A 22,926-nucleotide genomic window follows, 5' to 3' on the forward strand; every position below is an offset into this window, starting at 1 on the left:
ACTATATTTTTGGGCCCAGTTTTCAAACCCTTTGCATAGGAGGCAACGACACATATTTCTGTTGCTTCTCTAAGACACTAGTATATACCATACATACATACTGGGACGACAGATGGCACAATGGGCTAAGTGTTCGGCTGGCAACCGGAAGGTAGCCGGTTCGAATCCCGCTTGGAGTGCATACTGTCGTTGTGTCCTTGGGCAAGACACTTCACCCACCTTTGCCTGTGTGTGAATGTGTGTGAATGTGTGTGAGTGATTGGTGGTGGTCGGAGGGGCCGTAGGCGCAGATTGGCAGCCACGCTTCCGTCAGTCTGCCCCAGGGCAGCTGTGGCTACAGAAGTAGCTTACCACCACCGAGTGTGACTGAGGAGTGAATGAATAATGCGATGTAAAGCGCCTTGAGTATTAGAAAGGCGCTATATAAATCCCATCCATTATTATTATTATTATTATTATACATAATACATATAGTTACAATATAGATAAAGACCAAAAAATCCCCCCTATTATTTCTGCTATGAAGTAGAAAGCAAGGCAAATTATATTTTCAAGTCATTCAATAAGATTGTGGTCGAGGTGACCTTGATCTCATCCTAGACAGACCAGATTTCGGGTAAGGACCCTTTTTCAGTGGCTTCTTCATTTCCATTAACACATGCTGCCTGACCTGCTGAGTTATTCTAACAATTTGTTTTTTTGCTCAATATTTCAGCATCTGCAGTCTATTTTGCTTTCTTGGTCTCAACTTTCCTGACTGCTCCCCATATTATCTTGACCGACTATCCTTGTACCCACTCGATGACCTGGTCTCTAGGTCATCCGGGGCTAGAGAATTCAAAATATTCTTGTGCCTTAGAGTAGGAACTGCTCCACACCTTAAGAGAAAAAAAGGCACCAAGTGCTGGATTAACTCAGCAGGTCAGGCACAAATCTTTGGTGAACATGGATAGATGATTTTTTGAGTTGGGACCCTTCTTCAGTCTGTTTAACTCCAGCACTTTGTGTCTTTTTTGGTTAACCAGCATGTGCAGTTCCTTGTGTACATCTTATGCCATCTTATTCTGAAGCTGGCATTGTCTAATTTTAGACAAGAAGAAACATCCTCCCAGCATCTATTCTGTCAATCTCTGTCAGGATCTGATATGTTTTAATAAGATCACCTCTCTTCTTTCTAAAACTGCAGTGAGTGTGGATTCAGCCAGCTCTTACATTGCTTGGAAACTAACCCTTTGTTCCATAAATCAATCTAGTAAACAAAAAAGCTTTGAAATAAAATAATTGAACATTTAATCATATATATATACTTTGAAATGAGTATCCCAAAAATCACTTTAGTAAAAGTCCTCTTTATTTAATGCTATGTTATCAGCCACAGTGACTTTGTTCATGAGAGACTAATGGATTGGGAATCTATGCAAGTTGCTGAGATGTGAAAAAATTGCTTTCATTGCCTCTTTTCAGCAGACAAAGGGCAACCCTTTACCAAAAATGCACAAGACAATGGCTCTGTTACGGAGGACTCTGCAATACCAGCTTGGGTGACTATGGCAAGGCAAAAGCAAAAGGGTTACCAAGAGCAATACATCGGCAAAGAAGCTAAGGTGCCAACCAAGGAAGTCAAAGCTGTAACCGAGAAGCAAGAGATTGAGAAGGTAACATTGCACTGTGCTGATCTTCTTCTTCATTCCTGTTTCATATGCTATGTCGCACAGTGATCATAATTACATCTTCACAATTTTCCACAGTGTCCTCCATTTCCTTCAATAAAACTCAGCACTTAATCAATGTGACTTATAATCTTAACGTTGAATTTTGGCTATATCTTTCAGCGGTGCAGTGCTGGCTCGAAGGGCCGAATGGCCTCCTCCTGCACCTATTTTCTATCTTTCATATATTGTGGATTTGTTTGTGCTTCCTATTTATTATCAGACTGCGATTGAAAACAAAACCTTGCACATATTTAAAAAAAATTAACAGCAACTCGGATTTAAATAGCACTATGTGAAAAGAATGTTGTGCTTCAAAGATTGACACTAAGGCACAGGAGCAGGGTGCCACAAGGCTCAGTGATGGGACCCTGGTTATTTACAATATATATTGACGATTTAGACAAAGGAATTAAATGCAACGACTCCAAGTTTGCAGATGACATAAAGCTGGGTGGCAGTGTGAGCTGCGAGGAGGATGCCATGAGGCTGCAGGGTGACTTGGATAGGTTGGCTGAATGGGCAGATGCAGTATAATGTTGATAAATGCGAGGTTCTCCACTTTGGTGGCAAGAACAAGAAGGCAGATTATTATCTGAATGGTGTCAGATTAGGAAACGGGGAGATGCAACGAGACCTGGGTGTCCTTGTACATCAGTCACTGAAAGTAAGCATGCAGGTACAGCAGGTAGTGAAGAAAGCTAATGACATGCTGGCCTTCATAGCGAGGGGATTTGAGTATGGGAGCAAGGAGGTCTTACTGCAGTTGTACAGGATCCTGGTGAGACCGCACCTGGAGTATTGTGCGCAATTTTGGTCTCGTAATTTGAGGAAGGACTTTCTTGTTACTGAGGGAGTGCAACGTAGGTTCACCAGGTTAATTCCCAGGATGGCGGGACTGACATATGATGAAGGAATGGATCGACTGAACTTATATTCACTGGAATTTAGAAGGATAAGAGGGGATCTTATAGAAACATATTAAATTATTAAGGGATTGGACAGGCTAGATGTAGGAAAAATGTTCCCCATGTTGGGGAAGTCCAAAACCAGGGGTCACAGTTTAAGAATAAGGGGTAGGCCATTTAGGACTGTGATGAGCAAAAACCTTTTCACCCGGAGAGTTGTGAATCTCTGGAATTCTCTGCCACAGAAGGCAATGGAGGCCAATTCACTGGATGTATTCAAGAGAGAGTTAGATATAGCTCTTAGGGCTAATGGAATCAAGGGATATGGGGAAAAAGCAGGAACAGGGGACTGATTTTGGATGATCAGCCATGATCATATTGAATGGCGGTGCTGGCTCGAAGGGCCGAATGGCCTACTCCTGTTCTTATTTCCTATGTTTCTATGTTCAAAAGAAGAATTAGGATAAACGATGAAAAAACATGATCAAGGAAGCTGGGTTCTACAGAGAGAGGGGGAGGGGAAGAGGTAAAAATTAGCATTTCCTAAGTGTTAAGTCGGCTTTTAAATTGAATTGATTTTCATTGCAATGTAAATGATAAAGTATTCATTCTAATTGTACTTTCAATTCAAAAACGTCTTAAATGTTTAAAGCAATTAGTTTGGAGATAATTGGTGCCAACAGTTTGTCTTATTTGAATATTTCACTTAGACAAGATTTGCCATTAACTATTCTGTCCCAGTCCAGCATAACTCCAAAGTGTGGTCTTTCACCAGTGGATGATGCTTCCACAGTCATTGTGGAATCTATTTAAAGGCACAGTATTACAAAAACAGTATGAATTGTTTGCACCCAAAATATTTGTGGACAATGTCCTGCATTTACAAGAAACCATGGGACTAACTCTTGGTTCTATTTAAACGCAAAATGCTGGAGTTAACTCAGCGGCTCAGACAGCATCTCTGGCGAAAAGGAATATATTTTAAGGCAGAGGTACATAGTTTCTTGATTAGTACAGGTGTCAGAGGTTATGGGGAGGAGGCAGGATATTGGGTTATGCCCCTGTCCCACTTAGGAAACCTGAATGGAAACCTCTGGAGACTTTGCGCCCCACCCAAGGTTTCTGTGCGGTTCCCGGAGGTTGCAGGTGGTTGCCGGAGGTTGCAGGTAGTGGAAGCAGGTAGGGAGACTGACAAAGACCTCCGGGAACCGCACGGAAACCTTGGGTGGAGCGCAAAGTCTCCAGAGGTTTCTGTTCAGGTTTCCTAAGTGGGACAGGGGCATTAGGAGAGAGAGATAGATCAGCCATGATTGAATGGCGGAGTAGACTTGGTAGGTCGAATGGCCTAATTCTACTCCTATTCCGTATGACTTTACGACCTTAGGTGATGTTTTAGGTCGACACCCTTCTTCAGGCTGTGAGTCAGGGGAGAGGGAAACTAGAGATATGAAAAGGCATGAAGAACAAATGAATGAAAGCTATGACAAGAATAAATCAAAGCCAGCAACGATGATCAAGGAAAGGTGGAGCCCACAATGGTCCAGTGTTGGCTGCGGAGGATGGGATAACGAGTGAACACTAACAGTGAAACTAAGCAGGATGACAGTGAAACTAGTCGGATGGCTAGGGTGGGGGAGGGAGAGGGGATGCAAGGGTTACTTGAAGTTAGAAAAATCAACATTCATACCGCTGGGTTGTAAGCTGCCCAAGCAAAATATGAGGTGCTGTTCCTCCAGTTTGTGTTTGTCCTCACTCAGACAGTGGAGGAACCCCAGTACAGAAAGGTCAGTATGGGAATGGGAAGGGGAGTTAAAGCGTGTATCTTTAATGTAAACCAGCATCTTCAGTTCCTTTCTACACCCCTGTTTCTATTTCATGTGTTCTTATGTGAAATCACTCAAGTAAAGGAAGGAATGTTTCACCAATGTGAAAGAGCAAGTAAGATTTCTCACTGAAGACAGACACACAAAAAGCTGTAGTAACTCAGCCGGACAGGCAGCATCTCGGGAGAGAAGGAATGTGTGACGTTTCGGGTTGAAACATTACCCATTCCTTCTCTCCAGAGATGTTACCTGTCTCGCTGAGTTACTCCAGCTTTTTGTGTTCATCTTCGGTTTAAACCAGCATCTGGATTTCAGTATAGGAGTTAAGAGGTTCTTCTGCAGTTGTATAGGGCTCTGGTGAGACCACATCTGGAGTATTGTGTACAATTTTGGTCTCCTAATTTGAGGAAGGACATCCTTGTGATTGAGTCAGTGCAGAGTAGGTTCACGAGATTGATCCCTGGGGTGGCGGGACTGTCATATGAGGAAAGATTGAAAAGACTAGGCTTGTTTGTATTCACTGGAGTTTAGAAGGATGAGGGGGATCTTATAGAAACATATAAAATTATAAAAGGACTGGACAAGCAGGAAAAATGTTCCCAATGTTGGGCGAGCCCAGAACCAGGGGCCACAGTCTTAGAATAAAGGGGAGGTCATTTAAGACTGAGGTGAGAAAAAACACCCAGAGAGTTGTGAATTTATGGAATTCCCTGCCACAGAGGGCAGTGGAGGCCAAATCACTGGATGGATTTAAGAGAGAGTTAGATAGAGCTCTAGGGGCTAGTGGAGTCAAGGGATATGGGGAGAGGGCAGGCACGGGTTATTGATAGGGGACGATCAGCCATGATCACAATGAATGGCGGGTGCTGGCTCGAAGGGCCGAATGGTCGCCTCCTGCACCTATTTTCAATGTTTCTATGTTTCTATGCAGTTTCTTCCTATGTGCGATTTCTCATCCCCCAGTACATACTCACAAGTCATTTTCTATGATCTACCGACAGTTGTCACTTTAACGTATCCCATTGTGGAGATGGATGCAAATAATCCAATTTTTTGGACATTTACTTCAACCTGTGTTTTTCCACAGGATTTTATCCTTTTACTTATGACCTCTGTAAATTGCAGAGCGGCATAATCGCTGCCCCAATGACAGCTATGCCTTCAGCTAGAGTTTAGAAGTCTCTCCTAATCTGCACTCCCCTTAAAATGCTCTATAGATCTAACCTCTTTGTTCAAGCTTTTGGTAATCTTTTTAATATCACCTGCGTGGGTTAGAATCAGATTTATTTTTTGCATTTCCACTGCAGCGAAATACCTTGCGATTTTTTGCTACGTAAAGTTGCTTTAGACTTTACTTTAGACTTTAGAGATACAGTGCGGAAAGAGGCTTCACTGACCAGCGATCAGCCTGTGCACAAATGCTCCTGTCCGACTAGGAAAAGGGGAGATGCAGCGAGACCTGGGTGTCATGGTACACCAGTCATTGAAAGTGGGCATGCAGGTGCAGCAGGCAGTGAAGAAAGCGAATGGTATGTTAGCTTTCATAGCAAAAGGATTTGAGTATAGGAGCAGGGAGGTTCTACTGCAGTTGTACAGGGTCTTGGTGAGACCACACCTGGAGTATTGCGTACAGTTTTGGTCTCCAAATCTGAGGAAGGACATTATTGCCATAGAGGGAGTGCAGAGAAGGTTCACCAGACTGATTCCTGGGATGTCAGGACTGTCTTATGAAGAAAGACTGGATAGACTTGGTTTATACTCTCTAGAATTTAGGAGATTGAGAAGGGATCTTATAGAAACTTACAAAATTCTTAAGGGGTTGGACAGGCTAGATGCAGGAAGATTGCTCCCGATGTTGGGGAAGTCCAGGACAAGGGGTCACAGCTTAAGGATATGGGGGAAATCCTTTAAAACCGAGATGAGAAGAACTTTTTTCACACAGAGAGTGGTGAATCTCTGGAACTCTCTGCCACAGAGGGTAGTCGAGGCCAGTTCATTGGCTATATTTAAGAGGGAGTTAGATGTGGCCCTTGTGGCTAAGGGGATCAGAGGGTATGGAGAGAAGGCAGGTACGGGATACTGAGTTGGATGATCAGCCATGATCATATTGAATGGCGGTGCAGGCTCGAAGGGCCGAATGGCCTACTCCTGCACCTAATTTCTATGTTTCTATGTTTCTATGTCCCACTTAGGGAACCTGAACGGAACCTGAACGGAAACCTCTGGAGACTTTGCGCCCCACCCAAGGTTTCCGTGTGGTTCCCGGAGGTTTTTGTCAGTCTCCCTACCTGCTTCCACTACCTGCAACCTCCGGCAACCACCTGCAACCTCCGGGAACCGCACGGAAACCTTGGGTGGGGCGCAAAGTCTCCAGATGTTTCCGTTCAGGTTTCCTAAGTGGGACAGGGGCATAACACTATCCAACACAATAGGGACAATTAACTGACAAACCTGTATGTCTCTGGAGTATGGGAGGAAACCGGAGCACCCAGAGAGAACCCACGTGGTCACAAGAGAACGTACAAACTCCGTACAGATAGCACCCATGGTTATGATCGAACCCGGGTGTCTGGTGCTGTAAGGCAGCCACTGTGCCACTGTGCCACCCCATTGATGTTGGTGTTGTTAAGTTTACTTTTGTTTCGTTTGGAGCTACAGCTTAGAGACAGGCTGTTCGGCTCACTGAGTCCACGTCTACCATAAATCACCTGTTCACACTAGTTCTATGTTATCCCGTTCACGCATCCACTCCCGACAAACTATACCCAATTAACCTACAAACCCGCACGTCTTTGGGAAGTGGAAAGAAACTGGAGCGCCCGGAGGAAGTCCACGCAGTCACAGGGAGAATGGTAGCAGGGAACAAAAGCTTTTCACTGTCCCTCAGTACATGTGACAAGAACTAAAAACATGCAAACTAAAAACTAAAAACGTGCAAACTCCATACAGAGAGCACCCAGGGCCATGATTGAACCCGAGTCTCTGGCATTGTGAAGCAGCAACTCTATCAAGTGCCACCTGTTCTGCGTTGTATTAACTACACTTGGACATCATGGACAAATATATTTTGCTTTTCCACTACATCTGCCAGTGACCATTAGATGTGAATTAAACAGAAGCCTTGACTGTCGGAACAAGAGAAAACTGGTCCAGAACTTTGCTTTTGGGTTAATTTGATGTGACTGCACTGACTTCACTAATGCCGTTGCTGTAAATTAAAGGAGATGCCTCTCTGATAAACTGACTGTTAATTTAACAGCAAAGAAGTATTTCAGTGAGAAAGAGAGAAAACCAAACACTGCTGTCAAAAAGTGACAAATTGGATATCTCAACAAGCAGGAGTTTCTTTCAAATGCAAGAACAATTATTAATCTATGGCGGTGTCTGACATGCTGATTTTTATAAGCAGTACGTTTATGTGATTTGATTTTTATTGCTGAATGACAGAAGCTTCTGGAAAGTGACAGCCTGACAAGGTGTAAATGCTTCTAATTTCCCCAAGCACACATCAATCTTTCGGTGATGGATCACCTGTGCCGTTTATTAGGGTGAGGAGAGTGAGATAAATCTCCTTTACTTCTCAAACTTTTCAACAGTTAAGTTTCGAACAAATGAGGGAATCTAGTTTGTTGACCACAGCCTTCCTTGGAGCATGGCCCCAGGTTTGCAGCTAGTTAATGGCCCTGTCTCACGGTGCGAATCCACCCACGAGTGATCCCGAGTGAAAGAAAAAATCACACTCGTGGTTGTCTACGAGATTCCAAGTTTACTTCTCATTTCTGTGATGTACCCAGTTCCTCTCCCGAGTTACCAAGTTCCTCTCCCGAGTTACTCTTGAGTCAACCGTGAATGAAGGTCTGTTTTAAGTATCAAATAGAGGAGCTGGACAGAATCTCATACAGTAAGTATATTCTGATTCAGTATTGAAAGTTATTCAATTTCAGAACTTAAAAAAACTAGGCAGGATCTCGGCCCCGCACTCGCTGCCATTGTGCAGCAAGGAGGCGGTGGCGGCAAAGCAACAGTGTTAAAGAAAACAGCTCCATCCTGTGGCTTTAAGTTAAAGATAGAATTCAGCGCGGCTGCATCTATTGATATGACCGACAAAGGGAAAATGCGCACCGTCCAGTGCCAGAGCGTTTCTCTCTGCTTCATATACGTGGGAATTCCCTCAGTATGGTCACTCAGCGGGACAGGCAGCATCTCTGGAGAGAAGGAATGGGTGACGGGATGACGTTTCCAAAATTCTGCCGCGTCATAGTGTTACTCCAGCACTGTGTGTTCACTTTTTGTCAACCAGCATCTGCCCTTTCTTGTGTATGACATTATTTGTATCCGTGGCAATTGATTGTCGCTCCCTTCAGTTCCCGACAGGGGTTTAAGTGTGCAGGGCTCTTTCCTATATACCATGTTACAACACATCTGTGGACCAATTCCCAAACAGTGCTGATAATAAAGAAAATAAGGTTTACCATTCACCTGCCGTGAAATCTAAAGAAGAAGTGTTTGAAGAAGAGGCCAAATTGACCAAAATCAAGTTTAGTTTAGAGATACAGCGTGGAAAGAGGCCCTTCGGCCCACCGAGTCCGTGCCTACTAGTGATCCCCGCACACTAACACTATTCTACACACAAAGGACAAATTTCAATTTTACCAAAGCTAATCAACCTACAAACCTGTCTGTCTTTGGAGTGCGAGTGGAAACTGGAGCTCTCGAGGAAAACCCACGCAGGTCACGGGGAGAAGTACAAATTCCATACAGAGAGCACCCGTAGTCAGGATCGAACCCGGGTGTCTAGTGCTGTAAGGCAGCAACTCTACCGCTGCGCCACCGTGCTGCCCTCAAGTGAGGGGCAAATATTTTCATCATCTTGCTATCGCAATGTAAGTTTTAGTTTAGTTTAATTTATTATTGTCTTGTGTATCGAAGCACAGTGAAAAGCTTTTGTTTGTGAGCCATCGAGTCAAAGAAAAGGCTACAGATGTGTACATCAGGCCATCCTGAGTCTGAAAACCATGACTTCAAGGAGTCTGAAAACTGGGTTCAGGAAGAGCTGCTTCCCACAACCATCAACTGTCTTGGATGCATTAGAGACTTTGGGCTTTTGTTTTGTTTTGCATCAATAATGTTTTTATTGAACGTTTTATGTTATCTATATTACTAAAAGTCTGATCTTGACCGCTTTTGGCTCGCTGTGGTGTGATTTCCGAGAGAACGCTGCCACCGTCATTTTTGCCGACCGGAGGATTTTTCCCATCGATGACAAATCAGAGAGATATTAATGTTTTAAAAAAATTCCCCATTCTCTCTGCTGCCCCCGCTGGCGGCAGGGGGGAGGGACTATAAAACCCGGAAGTGTAGTCCCTCACTAAGTCTCTGCCAGACCCAGGAAGCGAGCGGGTCACGGCTCTCTGAGCTGCGAATAACACTGAACGCACGTCAACTCCACGGTGAGTCCCCTTGATGCGGCTGTAAGGTGGCTGCTGCCCAATTGTTTCCCTCGCCTTTTTAACAAGTTTGTGTTCACAAAATGAATTTTGGTTATCGGGTAGCTGCTGCCCAATTGTTTGCCTCGCCTTTTTAACAAGTTTGTGTTCACAAAATGAATTTTGGTTATCGGGTAGCTGCTGCCCAATTGTTTGCCTCGCCTTTTTAACAAGTTTGTGTTCACAAAATGAATTTTGGTTGTCAGGTGGCTGCTGCCCAATTGTTTGCCTTGGCTTGGCTTTTAAAATCGTTGCAACATTTAGCTGCCAGCCCAAGAATCCATTCGGCCCACAATGTCTATACTAACCCTCTGGAAACCAGTACCTTCGGCCCGCAACACCCATACTAGCCCAACAGAAAGCCCCCCCCCCACACTGGCGAGCAATATTGGAATTGATGGAGAGGTGAAATATCGCGTTGGTGACCAGCCCTCCTGTGTGATGCTGGGACCCAACGGGTCCCACTTAGTCTAGTATTATCTATTGAGTGCTGCATGAGCTCTGACCTTCATCATTTAGTTGTGTTAGTTATGCAGTGTCTTAGTTTCCTCAACATCCATCATATTCATGCATATTCATGCAGTCTTCTCATTATTCTCTGATGGTCTCTAGGCTTTCTTCTTACCCTGAAATCTTGGTTCTTTGCAATTTGATGGCAGCCAGTTCTTGCTATCTGTAAGATTTGCCAGAGGTTTTTGCTGCCCTTGTTGTTCACAAGGGTGGTCTATTGGGAAGATACGGGGAAGAGCTGGTACTAATCAGTATTCCAACAAGCAAACTTTCCTTGTGTTTTTGAAGAGAAGTTGAAACCAGAATAGATCAGCCACGATCACCTTGAATAACAGGGCCGGCTTGAGGGACTTGGTTTCCACTCCTGCTCCTATGTTCTCGTTTTCTTGCAGTTTAAATTCTCCGGCCTTCTCCTTTTACTGAAATCCTGCACGCAAGGAAGTCTAGAGACACAGGGAACTGCAGATGCTGGTTTACAAAAAAAAATACTAAGTGCTGAAGTAACTCAACGGTGAAGGCAGCATCTCTGGAGAACATAGATACGCATAAGGAAGGCTCATGTGTTTAAGAAGGAACTGCAGATGCGGGAAAATCGAAGGTACACAAAAATGCTGGAGAAACTCAGCGGGTCGAAGGAGGGTTTCGGCCCGAAACGTTGCCTATTTCCTTCACTCCATAGATGCTGCTGCACCCGCTGAGTTTCTCCAGCATTTTTGCGTACCTAGGAAGGCTCATGTGTTCTCCCAGTTGTAAATCAAATGATGAACAGAAACAGATCTTTGCACAGTAATCCAATGCAAAAAAAAAATCTAAATTATATTTAGATTTAGATTAGATATTTAAAAGCAGTGTTACATCAAAGATTAGTCATTTGTAGCATATTAATATATTATTACAACAAATATCATACATGCCAATTCCAGGTACAGTATTGTTGTTTACTTTAACCTAATATATTTTTAGAATGCATGAGTAATGTTGCTCTTGTTGACATTATACTGGAATGCATTTCAGCTTCAATGCCTAGCATACAATGTTGCCTTCCACATATTGTAAACCCCATTTGCAGGTAATGCTTATTCTTCTTTTCAGGAGGCCCCAAATACACCAATTGACTCGAAAAGCACTCCCTCCAAGTCGTCGACCTTGGGCAAACCTACCCAGGAAAGTAGACTGGAACTGAAGCCATGTTTGGCAGAACCCCAGAAGAAAGCTTCTCCCAAAACAAGTCCTGTGACAGGTAAGGCTGAAGACATCACTCGTTCTTTTAATATATTAATTATAGGCATTTCCACCACAAACTTTCTCAACAAAAGCCATCCTTGGACGAGTGAATCGACCGGTGACCCAACGTCTCAGACACTGTACAGCAGTTGTACACTGAGACAGTATAAAGAGTCTGTGTATGAGGGAACTGCAGGTGCTGGAATAAACCGAAGATAGACACAAGATGCTGGAGTAACTCAGCGGGACAGGCAGCATCTCTGGAGAGAAGGAATGGGTGATGCTTATGCCTCTGTCCCACTTAGGAAACCTGAACGGAAACCTCTGGAGACTTTGCGCCCCACCCAAGGTTTCCGTGTGGTTCCCGGAGGTTGCAGGTGGTTGCCGGGGGTTGCAGGTAGTGGAAGCAGGTAGGGAGACTGACAAAGACCTCCGGGAACCGCACGGAAACCTTGGGTGGGGCGCAAAGTCTCCAGAGGTTTCCGTTCAGGTTTCCTAAGTGGGACAGGGGCATTAGAGCGGTGGCCAGATTTGAAATGCCCTGTCCCAAAAATAGTTTAGGGCTTCCGGTATTAATTTGCAGATTTTCTCCACAACTTCCACACAATTTATTGCGTAGATGAATGGAGATCAGCACTGAAAATAATAACCACACTTGAGTCTGTAGCAAGTAGCACCGGAAAATGCATGCAGAACTAATCAAGAGGGACTGTGTCGGGTTAATTAAGAAGTGCTGCGTTAAAAGTAGAGAAAAGTAATTACGCTTAATAATGTTTTGTCTATAAATATCGTAGTTCAACACATTTTTTCATTATGATTATTAATGGCTGATTAATTTCTTTAATATCCCGATTATAACATAATTTAATTCACAGTAGAGGAACTCACTTTTTATTATTAATTATTTAGAATTATATTTTGTAATATTATTTTTGTAACTTTATGTTCATACTTGTATAAAACATTCCCTCAAGTCAAAGCAATCTGCGTTTTGTAAGGAGCTTTGAAATGTTTCTAACAGATGAGACAAGACACTGTAAAATTGCAAGACTGGTTTAAATAAGTGTCAGGCACGGAAATCGCTATCAAAATATGGAGGGGACAGGGGGGGGATACCATTTGTTGCCAGCCGTGCGCATATGCGCACACTCACACGTGCGCGAAGCTTCGGAGGCTCAATCCAGCGCTAAATGCAGCTCAACTCTGCCTGTCTCGCCGGGTTAATCTAGAGCCCTGCCTGGACTGACGGGACACCAGTGCTGCTTCTCCGCGCTGGCCATATTTCCCGTAAGTCCAGGGCAGGGCTGAAGGTTAACCTGGCACGACAGGCAGAGTTGAGTTGGGTTTAGCGCTGCTTCTCTGCGCTGCCTGTGGGCCTGGGGGTACAGCTCCCGTCTGACTCCCGACATCTCTGGCCACCCGTGGGGGGCACTCGGATGGGGACGGGACACGCCGGAGAGCCGGGATCGATCCTGGCAGTGGATGAGGCGCAGGTCGGTGCCACGTCTCCCTCCTCCAATCACCGCGCTCTATCCTCAGTCCCACCCTCCCTACTCCTCCCTCCTCCAATGATCTCGCTGAATCATTATGTCCCGCCCCCATTGCCTGCTGACCGACGTCTCTCTCGCCCAATCAGTGCCCTCGATCATCAGTGCCGCCCCCACTGTCTCGCGGAAAGCGGAGATTTCACCGGGTTTTAAAATCCGGATCACAAGGGGGGGATGTCCACCACCTCTCAAAACAGAGGGGGTACGTGTCCCCCCTGCCCCCCCCACGGGATTTCCGCCCCTGAATTAAGTGTAATACGTGAAGTGCATTGTTCCCAACCTGCATGCAGTTTAAAAAAAAAATGTTGTTTTGTTTTGAATCCGATAGTAAATAAGCATTCGTCATCAACGACACAGAACACCGCCGACAAAGATGGAAAAGACCAACACAGCAAAGATAAAATCTCCCCTTCATCCAACCAGCCATCGTGGATGGAACTTGCGAAGAAAAAGGCAAAAGCTTGGAGCGATATGCCACAGATAATCAAGTAGCCTCTCCCGGGGAAGGTCCACATTATACCTGAAAATCTACTAGCTGCTAGCTACTGAATGTGTATTAGTTTGTCTGCAATGTTGATTGATGAAAAGGTAGAATCCTGTTTTGACAATCTGTAGGTGGTACTTAACTTTCTTTGGCTTCTCTTTTAAAAAAAAAAACCCCAAGATTTCTTTAATCCTCTGCATCTGGTATACTGCAACACTGGATTCTTTTCGAGGTAGAGGTATGGAGGCTCGGCTAATCTGACTACATGTGCAATACAGATTCCGAGACCATGTCACAACCTCCTCTCCTGTCGAGGATCCATTTGGACATGACAGTGGAAAAAATACCACGTATGCATTTTCTTTATACCCTTCTGGTCGGTCATTATATTTAGAGCATTGTTCTAGTTGTTTACTTGCTGAATTTGTTTTAATGTACAGGAGGGTCTTGTATGATTGAACAGAATGGGATGGGAGAGCTTAAAGCAGAATGGCTTCATTCATCCAGAACACTTTAAAACAAGTCCTAAGTTCAAATGATCCACAGGTGTTTTGATGTCTTCGAAAGAGCTCCAGCATTTGAAAGGATGAGAGTTTTGGATCCGATGTGTAAAAACAAAATATATATAATAATAATATAATTTTGTTTATAGGGACAGTGCATATTAATGAACATTTGCATGTAAATATGCGAGATTGTAGCCAATCAGTAGTTAATTTCCATCTCTAGCATATTTCTATGCTTTTTAAGTTTTGCTATTTTGTTTGTAATTGTTTATCATTCTGTATAATAGTTCAACTCCTTTAAAACAAAACTATTTCATGACACATCAAATGTGGGAAATGTGTGTATATAGTATATTTTATCCAGTTAGTGGTAGCTGCAATTGTATTTGTTACTTGGGGTTTCTTAGTATTCCATATTTTTGACCAGTTGTTATCATATTTACTTGAGCTTGCACAGTTTGCCCTGTGATAAGTTTCAAGTGTGGGCTTACAGCTAGCACTGAGTTAGAAAGTGCTGCTTCCCTCTGTAAACCAGCAAGCCAGGAGACTTTCATGTCAGTCTCTTCCAGTTGTAGGGGGTAAGAAGCAGGCATTTTGGATGTAAAAAAAATCAGCTAGCTAGGAACATTGGAACTTGGAGACGATATAAGTCGAGAGTCAAGAGTGTTTTATTGTCATATATCCCGAATATATCCAGAACAATGAAATTCCTACTGAAGATAGACACAGAAAGCTGGAGTAACTCAGCAGGTCAGACAGCATCTCTGGAGAAAAGGAATAGGTGACGTTTCGGGTCGAGACCCTTTTCTCCCAGACCCTTTAAACTGTCTATCCTTGGCTTAAACCAGCATCTGCAGTTCCTTCCAACACAATGACGTTCCTACTTGCAGCAGCACAACAGATATGGAAACATAGCACGCGGTAGTCACCAAAATACACCACAATAAGAAGTTTAATGTATAAGAACAAAGAACATAGTGTAAAGACAAAATCAATACCCCAGCCCCAAGTCCCTAGTGCAGTCAAGGCAGTTCAGAGTTTAGTTGGAGTTCGTAGTGTTCATTAGCCTGATGGTTGTTTCTGAGGAAGCTGCTCCTGAACCTGGATGTTACCCAGGACCAGGATCTATCTGGATTACTGCATTGTGTTATTAATACAGGACTCTGCCTTACCACAAAATTGCTACTAGTTGATCCATGGTGGAACCAGATATAACATGGGAATAAAGCCCCCTGTGTAGAAAGCTTTGGAGACATTTGCTCCATAGGCACAATTCTCCCATACATGTGGCGCTAACCACATAATATACTGCTAATACACCATCTGTTTAACATGCCTCCTGAAGTTATTGTCCTGAGCAGCTACAGTTGAAGTACAGTGTTACTCCCTAGCTCGGATAGGGAGCCATATATCAAAACACATGAACAAAATGAATGTACAGAAGTATATTCCTTTATAGGGGGGGGGGGAAACATTTAAAATATTTTCAACAATCTTGTGGAACAACATAGCGTGGAAGTTATATTGTCCTAGTTTTGTATTTAAATGTTTGTAGGAATGCAATTGCACTATGTCTTTCCCTTCTAATTTCTTAACCATATGCATTTGAAGTGAGAACCTTAGTAGATAAATAAGTACCTGCCAAATCAAGTTGCTAAATTGCCAGAAGTTATCTTTCACTGTGATATTGTTTAGTACAACATTATACATTCTTTGGACAAATCGTAGAGGACTTGCAATTCAAAAAAACGTGCTAAAACCATGTATCTTTAGTTGATAGAATAAGACCTTGCATGTACTAACAGTAGTCTTACTTAATATGCACCACCACTTACAATACAAGGATAAATTGTTTACACGGTAACAATGCAAAAAGTTGTGACATTTCGGTCGTTGGTCATGAATTCAGTGTAGTGAAATCTTGTTATTTCAATATCTTTACACACTTACATTTGGTCTTGCCATCTGCATGTTATTGGCAATACAATTATTTATGTCTGGATCTCTATTTGTATATATGTACCTGTGTATATGTGTAGAGTGCTGTATGTAGCTTCATACACAGTCAGTGGGTTCATCCTGATGTTGTGCTATTCGTATCTCATGCACAACGAGTGTTTGCATTACCTTTGGCCAGCTATTTTAATTGCTGTTGAGTGGGGTGAATGCTCAGAATGCATTCCAGAAATATGTGCTCGCTGTTGCTTATTTGCTTTTAAACCGTGAATCTTCCAGAGTGGAGAGTCTTTTTTAAATACCAGTTGTTTCCTTGCCATTTTACTGGAGAATAGACAATGTTAGAAGCTTCAAAAGCCTTTAAAAAAAAAAATTTGGATAAGAATGTACAAAATTGATAAAGATTATCTGACTGGTCCCATTATTTAAAATTTCCATGTACTTCGATTCCGAACAGCACTTTCCCTTTTAGAAATGCAACACTCCCACTTTACCGTTGTCTCTTGAGATTCAGTGGCAGAATTGCATTGCATGGGTCTAGGATGCCACAAAGTGGGGGGTGGGGGGGGGGGGGGGGGGAATGGTAATTTGATTTTCCCCACTCCTGTTGCCACCCTTGTTGCTATAGACTTGAAAGCTACAAACTCCTCGATGAACAGGAAAAAAAAGATTAAAACTAAAGCTGGTCTTCCACAATCCAAGGTGACTAATCCAGAGAGGCTCAGTACAGAAATGTCCTGTGAACTCTTTGCTGCATTTGACGTCTAACCCAGGGAGAGATCAGTGAATATATATATGGGGGGGGGGGGGGGCAATAGGGAGGGTGTTCCGATTTAAAAATGGTGCCTAGAAAATAACTTTTATGGGTCGGAGAGTCTGAAAACATTTTGCTTACAGGACTTCCATAACAAAATCAGCCATGCCTATTGATCGTGGGAATGTTAGTGAATGGCCCGCTACACTTCACAGTGCATTCTGTGGCCTTGTGGAGTATGCAGTGGGAAATTACTAGTATGTCCATAAGTGTAGAAACAAGGAACTGCAGATGCTGGTTTATACAAAAGGACAAAGTAACTCAATGGGTCAGGCAGCATCTCAGGAGAACATGGATAAGTGAGGTGAAACATCACCTATCCATGTTCTCCAGAGATGCTGCCTGATCCGCTGAGTTACTTCAGCTTTTATCTTCAGAAGCATACCTGCGTTGGAAGGAGTAAGGAGGGGGAGGTGGAAAGGGAGAGGGGAAGGGGGAGAAACGGGATGGCGCGGGGGGGGGGGGGGGGGGGGGCTGTAACGGGGACCAAGAACGAAGGCTTTGGCAGAGAGGAGAGGACTGGCAAGTTATTGCTCATGGATTGGGGATCAATAGGTTGTTGGTCAGAAGCTGGGGGTTTAAGAAATGTGTGAATGGGAATAGGTTATAGATTGGCGAGTAGGTAGGATCAGGCATGAGGTGTAAACTGTGGGCACAGCAGATAAAGAGGATGTTTATAGGTCAGGTTCCTAGCTCCGTGGGGACCCTTCTCAGGGGGGCTTCTCTGTAAGTGATGCTGTTGCAGATCAAGCTAAAAAGGGGAATGGTTTTATTTGGTGTGCTCATATTGAGGAAAGCCTATGATTACACAAGCATAATTCACGGCAGGAAGTGCCTGGTTGAGTTTCCGGGGTGATGAGGTATCACCCGGATATGATGTAACCGTGTTCCACTGCGGATGGAAATCTATTTCCACACAGTTTATAAATAAAAGTCTGGACTATCTGGGCCTGAATGTCTTTGAAAGGACTCTTCCATTGTGAACTACAACAAGATAGGCAGTGGAATGAAAAATTATGGACAAGCTGTGACATTGTCAGAGATCTAATGTTCCAGAGATCAAATGATGTTTCTCCGCCTGATAGTTTAGCAGAGGTTATAAACCATTGAAAGCAAAGGTTGAAATCTAGAGTATGACTTTGTACCACCTCCATGTACATAGACTCCGAACAGCAATTTTGCTATTAGATCGCCCGATCCAAGAAAATTGTACTCCGAACAATGTGAATCATTTACTCCGAGGCATTCTAATGGTGCTGTTAGGATACAAACTTCTGCGTGTAGTTCCAACTTGTGCTGAGCTGTACAGTGCATTCTGTACAAGTTAGTCCATTTGGAATTATTGTTTATTTATTCAGTGGTGTCCCACTATATTTGTTCTAAAGTCCTGTAACAACACACTTGGGAAATGCTGTGAGATTTGTGAGTCGATGCCTTGATAGGAGTTAGTGCTGTGTATATTTGATGTTTTTTAAATTCACATAACTTTGCCAATTAGATGTCAGTGAAGCTGGTATGGCTTAAGCATCTCTGATCCGATGAACTGGAACCTAACACCACTGTGTTCTACACTAGACTGTTAAACAGCCTTGCCTTTATAGTGCTCAATTTACACTACCTCTCCTTACTTTTATATTGCTAGAACTTCCTACTTGTTAAATGATGATGGAAATTAAAGGATTATTTTTTACTAATCTAAAGCTGGCACTCTTTCTAATGAATCCTGTGACTTGTGATTTTGTTTCGATGTTAGCCTGTCTGTGTTTGGGTGGTATTCGCAAGCTAATTTTCAATGTTATCGCTGCAAACATAATGGGGGGACATCTGAAATTATTCATAGCTGCATCGAGAAATTGGATTTCAGTGAAGCCGTGTCGTAATGATACAATTGTATCGTATCGGTTTTAGCAATAAAACTCCCAGCACCCCAATCGGATTTCAAGGTTTATCCCTCCAAACGTCCGATGATTTTGGAAATAAAAATTTGAGCTCACTTGTCCATCCTGCACTCCTGTTTAAAAAGAAGGGCATTGGATGGAAAACCACTTCCCTTTTGCCAGCAGTTCAGAGGAGAACTGCAGGGAGTTGGAGTGATCCCAAGTTCCACAGGATGTCACATGGAAGTGTACCTGAACCACCTTCTCAGCATTTGGATTCAACACTTGAGTACAGGCATGGATGTTGCTTTGCTTGGAGAGCTTTATTTGAGAGACCCAACCCCATCCATTTGACCTGGATGGAAGGGATAGACGGAGGTATGTGGTTTGTTTACTAATACCTATTTTAATGAATAGTGTCAATGAGCCTATATTCAGTTAATTTGTTTATTATATAAATAAATCTGGAATCAAAACTATAGGGATGGGCATGGCAGTTGTGAGATTATTGGATTGTCAATAAACACAGTCCGATCACTTCTAACCAGGACATCCACCTCGTATGTGACTTCAGCCCTACAGCCATGTGGTTGATTCTTAAGCAAAGCACAAAGTGTTGGAGGAACTCAGCAGACCAGGCAGCATCTGTGGAGGGAATGGACAGATGACATTTTGGGTCGGGACCTTTCTTCAAACGGTGATTGATTTTTAAGTGGTGTCATAGATGGCCTAGCAAGCCACACAGCTCTTGGGAAGTTAGGGATCGACAACACATGATGTCCATGGCAGTTGTACACATGTGTCTATGAACCCATCTTAAAAATCAAAGCTAGACACAAAAAGCTGGAGATACTCAGCGGGACAGGCAGCATCTCTGGAGAGAAGGAATGGGTGACGTTTCGGGTCGAGACCCTTCTTCAGACCCAGTTCTGTCAGTCTGAAGAAGGGTCTCGACCCAAAACATCATCTATTCCTTCTCTGCCTTCTCTGCCTATTCCTTCTCTGCCTGTCCCGAGTTACTCCTGTTTTTTCTGTCCATCTTCGGTTTAAACCAGCATCTGCAGTTCCTTCTTACACATCTTAAAAATAGTTTGAGATAAAGAAGGAGTATGAGGGGTAACCTTTTCACACACAGGGTGGTGGTGAGTGTATGGAACAAGCTGCCAGAGGAGATAGTTGAGGCTGGGACTATCCCAACGTTTAAGAAACAGTTCGACAGGTACATGGATAGGACAAATTAGGAGGGATATGGACCAAATGCAGGCAGGTGAGACTGGTGTACCTGGGACATGTTGGCAGGTGTGGGCAAGTTGGGGCAAAGGGTCTGTTTCCACACTGTGCACTCTATGACTCTGCTATATTGCAGTTCAGTTCGGATTTGTTTATTGTCACGTGTACCGAGGTACAGTGAAAAGCTTTAGTTGAGTGCTATCCAGTCAGCGGAAAGACAATACATGATTCCAATCGAGCCATTCGCAGTGTACAGATACATGATTAGGGAATGGAGGAGATTAAGAAGATCATAGTGGAAGTAAGAAAAGTTGCTGAAGGAATAGAGTTTTAAAATTGTGGAGCGATTGCAATATGTGATTGCAGATCTGTGCACAAATAGTCACCTGGGTTGAAAAAAGCTTTGTATTCATACATTCCTATTTTAGAAACATAGAAAATAGGTGCAGGAGTAGGCCATTCGGCCCTTCGAGGCTGCACCGCCATTGAATATGATCATGGCTAATCATTCAACTCAGTGTCCTGTACCTGCCTTCTCTCCATACCCCCTGATACCTTTAACCACAAGGGCCATATCTAACTCCTTCGTAAATATAGCCAATGAACTGGTCTCAACCACCTTCTGCGGCAGAGAATTCCAGAGATTCACCACTCTCTATGTGAAAAATGTTTTTCTCATCTCGGTCCTAAAAGATTTCCCCCTCATCCTCAAACTGTGATCCCTTGTTCTGGACTTCCCCAACATCGGGAATAATCTTCCTGCATCTAGCCTGTCCAACCCCTTAAGAATTTTGGTTCACTTTGTACATCCTAAAGCATTCAGACAAGTGATGTACTGCAGATGGATGCAGTAACTGTGAGGGTAAGTATGCCAGCTGGCCTACACTTAATAAGGCCCCACACAAAACAATCAGTTGTTCAGCTTTTAATAGTGTTGGCTGCAGGATGGTAGATAATTTAGGATGCTGCCAGGATGACGCCAAGATAGTTCTGATAGTGCTCTGAAAAGATATGACGGGACCTTGGTTGCACAAGTTCTTTGAGGGCAGCATGTCTGATAGTGTACTCCACCAGAGATAAGCTCTGATTCTCCTGCTTTAAGGATCATTACGCAGTGATTCTCTGCAATCAACAAGTACATATCTGATCAAATTGGTTTCTTTATCTGGGACCAAATGACGTGAATTATGCTGAAATTATGGGCTGTACACGTTCATCACGATTTGAGTATAGGAGCAGGGAGGTTCTACTGCAGTTGTACAGGGTCTTGGTGAGACCACACCTGGAGTATTGTGTACAGTTTTGGTCTCCTAATCTGAGGAAAGACATTCTTGCCACTGAGGGAGTACAGAGAAGGTTCACCAGACTGATTCCTGGGATGTCAGGACTTTCATTTGAAGAAAGACTGGATAGCCTCGGTTTGTACTCGCTAGAATTTAGAAGATTGAGGGGGGATCTTATAGAAACTTACAAAATTCTTAAGGTGTTGGACGGGCTAGATGCAGGAAGATTATTCCCAATGTTGGGGAAGTCCAGAACAAGGGGTCACAGTTTAAGGATAAGGGGGAAGTCTTTTAGGCCCGAGATGAGAAAAACATTTTTTACACAGAGAGTGGTGAATCTCTGGAATTCCCTGCCACAGAAGGTAGTTGAGGCCAGTTCATTGGCTATATTTAAGAGGGAGTTAGATGTGGCCCTTGTGGCTAAAGGGATCAGGGGGCATGGAGAGTAGGCAGGTACAGGATCCTGAGTTGGATGATCAGCCATGATCATATTGAATGGCGGTGCAGGCTCGAAGGGCCGAATGGCCAGCACCTATTTTCTATGTTTCTATCACCAAGAAGGTCCATGAATGGTCCTTATTTATTGGGTTAGCTGGTTCAGGGGACGAAGGGCAGAAGAGGTGGAGGCAAAGATATCTTCTCAGAGCCTGGGAGACCACTTTGTTTCGACTGATCCACAGGGTAATGGAACATCACTGTAAAACTTACTTTTCTGGGCCTCTTCTGACCTTTGATCGGGTTGGTTTTGGCTCATTGTGTAGGATCATTAGACTTCTGTCAATGTTTCCAGTTAATAAATCCAAATGGATCTAAATTGCATCCATTGAACCTGCGCTGCATAACTAAAGAGCACTTTGCTCTTCTGAGGCGGATAGTCACAGATGACTTGCCTTGTTTCTATTCAGTGTGTGGGGTGGTAGTAGTGGAGAAAATCAGACCATGTTGTTTTTTTCATCCTCTATTCGTTCTAGGTGTTAAGTATGATACAAAATTAGAAAGTCATTCCACTTTTTCAAATGGTTTCTGTTGGCTGTTACTGTAAAATTATGCACTAATTGGAGGACATTTAACAACGTTGAATTTTTGTGTCAGAATCTCAGAAAATGCATATAAGAAAGCACTTACATATTGAATGGAAACCGAGTTAAATTTCCATTGTAAACTGCACCTTGGATTATCAGTGCTACAAGATAAGAAGAATATGGTTCAGTGAGAGAGATTTCATTTGATATTTTGGAATAATTGCTGTTGGGCACAGTTACTAATCTTCTTTCCCAAGAAACAATGGATCCAGAGACAATGAAAGTCGTATCTAAGTGAATTTACTTCTCAACTTCATACATTTGGATATTGGCCAGGAGATACAAATTGGCTTCAGGCAAAGAGAGAAGAGCCAGTTGGCTCGGTGTTCCATTAACAATTTCAATGTACTTGTTTGTCGAAGTCGGAAAAGCCAAACTAATCACGGTATACTGGAGACACGAGACTGCAGATGCTGAATTCTTAATTAAAACACCAAAATGGTGAAGGTAGCTCCTGGGGGAGGGAATGGGCAAGCAACGTTTCAGG

At 43.3% G+C, this 22,926-nt stretch overlaps 1 protein-coding gene across 6 annotated transcripts in view; it reads left to right on the forward strand.

Moving 5' to 3' along the window:
* Positions 1 to 13,876, forward strand: part of cracdl (CRACD like) — a 196,454-nt gene extending 182,578 nt beyond the window's left edge. For 5 of the 6 annotated variants that reach the window (XM_033023218.1, XM_033023219.1, XM_033023220.1 and 2 more), the window contains 3 exons: positions 1,465 to 1,655; positions 11,529 to 11,676; positions 13,536 to 13,876. In XM_033023218.1, coding sequence (XP_032879109.1) covers positions 1,465 to 1,655; positions 11,529 to 11,676; positions 13,536 to 13,699 — 503 coding nt within the window. In that variant the 3' untranslated portion in view covers positions 13,700 to 13,876. The remainder of the gene's footprint in view (positions 1 to 1,464; positions 1,656 to 11,528; positions 11,677 to 13,535) is intronic. The other variant, XM_033023221.1, reaches the window with a different exon arrangement.
* Positions 13,877 to 22,926: the final 9,050 nt, after the last annotated feature.

Source organism: Amblyraja radiata, chromosome 6 (assembly GCF_010909765.2).
Source record: "Amblyraja radiata isolate CabotCenter1 chromosome 6, sAmbRad1.1.pri, whole genome shotgun sequence".
Taxonomy (NCBI): domain Eukaryota; kingdom Metazoa; phylum Chordata; class Chondrichthyes; order Rajiformes; family Rajidae; genus Amblyraja; species Amblyraja radiata.